The following is a 6,000-nucleotide window of genomic DNA, read 5'->3' as shown; positions in this document are numbered from 1 at the left end:
TTGTTGTTGCTTTTTGGCATTTAATTATTCCCTCTTCCCAAATGATGTGTCTGTATGGTTCCATGCATTTTATACTTACATACTATGGTACCTGCGGTTGCTTAGAAAAGTCTCCTAAGGAGGAACTGGAGTTGTGGAAGTCCCTGATCTTTCTTCTGAGGTCTTAGCTGAGTTGCTTGGGTTTTCCCATGGTATCAACTGGCATAAAGGCCCTGACTCTACAGTTAGACCTTTAAATAAAGCCATATGTTCCAATTAACTCTTCATTATGACAATTGGCCAACCATTTCTGGAATCTTCCAGGCTGTTTAAAGACTAAGTCAACTTCATATGGTAAAGTAATTCTGATATAGTAAATTAAAGTTGAAAGAATTCTGTCTGTAATCGATTATTGTAAAAGTACCTCTTATTTGAACAGAGTAGATGCCTTTATCGGCTGCCAAAAGAAATGTATGGTAACATTAAAACCTAAGTTTGAATGTCTTTAGCCTAGGTGTATGTAAAAATATGGCCTCAAATTGTATAGACTATATGACCAAAAGTTTGTGGATACCCTGCCCCAATGCACTGTAAATGCTATTATCGTGGATTGGAAGCATCCTTGAGTAACAACAACTCAACCATAAAGCAGTAGACCACGCACCCTCAGAGTGTGGCAGACAAGTGCCGAAGCGAGTAAAACTCAGCTATCCTCTGCAGCATCACAAACTGCTTTTGGAAGCAACGTCAGCACAATCAATGAGCTTCATGAAATGAGTGTCCATGGCTAAGCCTCTGCGTACAAAGCAAGGTCATGGTTTGATGAGTTTGGTGAACTTGAGTGGCCTGCACAGAGCCCTGACTAGGGCAAATGTCACAGCTTTATATTGCAATATAAAGATAATATAGACTAAATGTCTAGGGCCACCATTAATGGCTTGATTCTTTGAAATCTTTTTGGCACTTGGAAAGTTAACTTCTTTATTTTGGCTGTTGTAGTTTTCTCCATAACATAATCAGGGACTTGACACGCACCCTACTCCTTATCCCTTTCTCCTTGTACATTTTTGCATGGGTGCGTGTGTGTGTGTATGGGAGTGCATGTGTGCAGATTTGTGTTTACTCATAGTTTAGCTTGTATAATGTTCTCCAAGACTAATGTTTTTGCTGCCATTGAGCACAGTTTGTAATTTATGGAGCTTTTTTTTTAAAAAAAAAAAAATTGTATATATTTCTCCTTTTCCACCTGCCAATTTACTTTTGAATAGTGTTAAGATGATGTCCCACAAAATAATGATATCGGCTATTCCTGTTTATCTCTCGCCTACAGGAGGAATTTTTGAAATGCTGGAAAATGAGCCAATTAATGTTGAAGAATTAGCTTTCAAGTTTGCAGTCACCAATATAAACCGAAACCGGACATTGATGCCTAACACCACGCTGACCTATGACATCCAGAGAATTAACCTTTTTGATAGTTTTGAAGCTTCTAGAAGAGGTAATTGTTTCTGATTTTATTACTTATGCTTTTAACTACCCAACAGAATAAGTTTGAAGCAGAGTTCACGGCTTTAATTTGGCTTGTAAGAACTATATCGTTTTCTGTCCGACCTAGAAAAATAATCAATTTTTTTTAATCTAAACTTAACTTTCTGGATAGATTTTTATTCCATTATTTCTCATTAAGATAATTGTATGTAACTAAATTATGTTGCATATACTCAACTGTGATATGGGGTTCTCGTTTTAAGGTTTGGTTAGTAGATGGAAGAAAACCATCCGTAGCGGAAATTTTAAGTGGCAATATTTAAGTAGGACAAAAATATAATAATGGATTGACTGATATTGACAGTTACGGGATGCCTTTGTTAGAAAGCTGATGCTTTCAATGGTGGTTTACAGAGGAAATGTTGCGCAGGACCTTCGTGGCATAAAATGATTCCTTGTGACTTCTGAGTTTCTTTTCTCCGACAGCATAGCTGTGATACATTTACCAAAATTGTGCCTCTTTGTATTTGTTGCTCTGAATCTCCTTAGATCTTTACCTCTTTCATCCTTTCTCTGGGCAGAACCTTCTCTCTCCTAAGAACAAATCTTACTTTATCTCAGAGCACAGTATATGTACAGCGTTGGGTGTCAAATTCCACAATGTTATCAGGTTATTGGAAGAAAGCTATTGTCTTGACTTGTAAGCAATGTATTCTACTTCGATTTGACATATATGGTACATTTTAAACTCTTTATTTTACATTTTTGAAATTTAAGATGAAGCTTCCCTTTTAACAATTAAGGATATGTGGCATCATTGTCTAATCTGTAGATGCATTTCGAAGGTCAGACAGAAAAGCCATTTTGTTTCCTCGTCCTCTGACACTGCCCTCCAGTAATGACTCAGTAATGTCCAATGGAAAAGGATGTCAAAGCCATCGATTAGTTGGAATCCTAAGGTCATATAAGTACATACATGGGTGCTGCTGTGAGCGTGGGTCAAGGTGAAGTGTGCCCACTGGTTCATACCATCACATTGTTAACTGTAGGTGATTACTAATAATACATACATACACAGTGCTGTGAAAAAGCTAATCTTAAGTTTAAGTTTCATTTGTTGGAGTTGAAGAGTTAATCAAAACCTACATCACCCACGTGAAAAACTAATTGCCCCCATAAACCTTAATAACTGGCTGTGCCACCGTTGGCGTCAACAACTGCAATTATACATTTACGATAACCGGCAAGGAGGCCTTTACACCGCTGTGGAGGAATTTTGGCCACTCTTCTGGACAGAATTGTTTGAACTTAGCCACATTGGATGGTTTTCACGCATGAACCGGCTTTTTAAGGTCATGCCGCAGCATCACAGATTCAAGACAGATCTTTGACTTAGCCTCCAAAACCTTATTTTTGTTCCTTTTGAGCCATACAGAGGTTCACTTGCTTGTGTGTGCTTCGGATCATTGTCCTGCGGCATCACCCAACTGCAGCTTTAGGTCACCAGCTGATGGGCGGAAATTCTTCTTCAGGATTTTCTGGTAGAGAGCAGAATTCATGGTTCCATCATTTATGGCAAGTTGCTCAATTCCTTAAGCAGCAAAGCAGCCCCAGACCATCACACTTCTCCTACCGTGCTTGACTGTTGGTATGATGTTCTTCAGATCGTGGCATTATGTGACCTTTTATCCTACTTCACTTTGCAAGGCAGGTTCTACTTAAATGATGTTTAGATTGCGCAGGGCTGGCAGTAATCATGCCTGGGTGTGTTTAGTAAAATTGAACGCAATTTTCAATTAAATTTGGTTAATTGGTTGATGACTAAGGGAGCGATTACTTTTTCACATAGGACCAGGTAGGGTTGGATAGCTTTTTTTCCCCTAATATACCTGAGATCATCCTTTTTAAAACTGCATATGGTGTTTGCTCTGGTTATCTTAGTCTTATATAAAATGAGTTTGATCTGAAACAAATGTGTTGACAAATACTTTTTCACAGCACTGGATACACAATGATAAAAAAAAAAAAAAGAGCCGCACTTAAGCTTTCCTTTAGAACACTGAATATCTATAAAAATCTCAATTTTACTCTGTGAAGATATAATCAATCAACACTGTATGTACCCTGCAATTTGTGAGGCTTTGATACAATAAATAGCAAATTACGGTTTCAGAAAACACAATATATCTCTTATGATGCCATCTTGTGATTCAGATGATCTATTTGTTTTTCCGTAGCTTGCGACCAGCTTGCCCTTGGTGTGGCCGCGTTATTTGGACCATCTCACAGTTCTTCAGTAAGTGCCGTACAATCTATCTGCAATGCTCTGGAGGTTCCTCACATACAGACCCGATGGAAACATCCATCTGTGGACAACAAAGACACTTATTTTATCAACCTCCATCCAGACTATGCGGCGATCAGCCGAGCCGTCCTCGATTTAGTGCTGCATTACAACTGGAAGGCAGTGACTGTTGTGTACGAAGATAGCACAGGTAATCCCAGCGTGGCTAATATGTCATGGAGGTTTTGCAATAATGTTTCGGGTTTTTTCTTCTTCCATAGAATGATTGACAAGGCAGAAGAGTTGAGATGTAATGGGCATGGTGCTGCGTTTCATTCTCTCACTTTTACATTACATGGCTATCTTGGTATAGCTAGTAAGGGAATTGGTTAATATAGCGCACATGCATATCCTGAATATGAGACAAGACCAACGACTAATTAAGTTCCTTTAAGTCTTTATAGCCAGAATAATGGGCAGACAAGGTGGGCCGAATGGCACTTATCTGCCGTCAAATTCTTTGCCGTCAGAATACTTTATATGAGTCCGATGTGTATATCTGTGTGTTCGGCTCTACTTTATGAAGTGCGTTTATGAGGTTTGCCTGCTGGCAGGAATCCGCTGTAGTTCTGCCTACTGGTGTAAATCCATTTTAAAGCAGTCATTTGCATGCATACATATGCATTCATCAAGCAGAATGTTAGATGTTTGCAATCAAATCAGAATAGCTTGTATACGTGATCCTCTCTAATTACCCAGCAAAAATGATAAATATCCGTATCCGTATTGCTGCATATGCTAGCTGTTTCAAGAACAGAGGTTCGTTTGCTGCGTTTCTTATGTTCAAAATGTGGACAAGTAGATGAAGTGCTATTTCAACTAAAATAATTACTGTTCTACATTGCAGAATAGGAGCAATATCATTTTAAAAGTCATTTTTGTGAAAATAAACAATAATTGGGATTTTCGAAGGCATTTGCTCTTTTTATTGTTAAATGGAATAGGTAGACATTCATATATTTACCATTTTTTCTTGGTGGGGTTCTAAACAACCTTTCTGCTGAATAGAGGATTTTGTGAAACATGATACATTAAGAGGTGTAATGTAATATTCACCAAAAAAAGCAATATTAAAAAGGTGCCTGTGTTATGGTAACAATAATTGTATTTGTACTAATTCGGTCATTTAATATGAGAGATTACAAAAAAATCTTCCATGATTTCCCTCCACCGAGTAAGAGGTCAGATCGAGAAGCCGTGAGGACCATCAGAATAATTATCCCTGCCCTTCGTAATTTAAAACACTTCAAAATCAAGCATTAATTTAGAATTCTGTATTCCTGCGTTGAGTCTTTAGTCGAAGGTGATAGATAACTACACCAACTGGCCACTTTATTAGGTACACCTGTTCAATTGCTTGTTAACATAAATAGCTAATCAGCCAATCACATGGCAGCAACTCAATGCATTTGGGCATGTAGATGTGGTCAAGACAACTTGCTGAAACCGAGCATCAGAATGGGGAAGAAAGGGGATTTGAGTGACTTTGAACGTGACATGGTTGTTGGTGCCAGATGGGCTGGCCTGAGCATTTCAGAAGCCGTCATGGCCATATGGACCAAAATCTCTGAGGAATGTTTCCAGCACCTTTTAGAAAGTATGCCACGAAGAATGAAGGCAGTTCTGAAGGCAAAAGCGGGGGCCAACCTGGTACTAGCAAGGTGTACCTAATAATAAACTGGCCAGTGAGTGCATTTATTGGGTCAACACACAAAACATTGAAACGTTACCAAAGCTTTTAGGATATCAGAGGTTTCTTCTTCATAGGCATAGACATATGTCTACATATATTTTTACTTACAGGCTGTATTGTACTTCTGAAAGCTCATTTATTTTTGTTCTAACTTCTGCTCACATTCAATTTTAAACACGTCTGTTTTATTACGTATGATGAAAAGCTAAAATTCTTTATATTTGAAAAGTTATGTAACCAGGAATGGCTGCAACCTACAAACATTTTATTAGCGCTTGGCCTATTGTAGTATAAGCTTATAAAAAAAAATAAAAAAAAATACAAACAAAATCAACAAACAGATACAGTACATATTTTTAAAGATTTGTTTAACAAAAAAACACACAAGAATCCAAAATTTGTTCTACTTCCTTCTAGGAGGAACAGGGCACACAAAAAATTCTGAGGCGTCTCAGGGGTGAGTCTACCGTTAGTGGTGCCTGGGTGCTGTATTGCT

At 38.1% G+C, this 6,000-nt stretch overlaps 1 protein-coding gene across 1 annotated transcript in view; it reads left to right on the top strand.

The window, feature by feature from the left end:
- Nucleotides 1–1,257: 1,257 nt before the first annotated feature.
- The window catches only part of LOC149277293 (glutamate receptor ionotropic, kainate 1-like), an 85,698-nt gene continuing 80,955 nt past the window's right edge, over nucleotides 1,258–6,000 (top strand). Inside the window, exons 1-2 of the mRNA XM_089503070.1 lie at nucleotides 1,258–1,477; nucleotides 3,705–3,962. Coding sequence (XP_089359196.1) covers nucleotides 1,258–1,477; nucleotides 3,705–3,962 — 478 coding nt within the window. The remainder of the gene's footprint in view (nucleotides 1,478–3,704; nucleotides 3,963–6,000) is intronic.

This window comes from Sceloporus occidentalis, unplaced genomic scaffold, assembly GCF_023333645.1.
Source record: "Sceloporus occidentalis isolate IW3139 unplaced genomic scaffold, rSceOcc1.0.p SCAF_219, whole genome shotgun sequence".
Classification (NCBI taxonomy): Eukaryota; Metazoa; Chordata; class Lepidosauria; order Squamata; family Phrynosomatidae; genus Sceloporus; species Sceloporus occidentalis.
The sequence above is the reverse complement of the archived record's forward strand: the minus strand, read 5'-3'. Positions and strand labels throughout refer to the sequence as shown.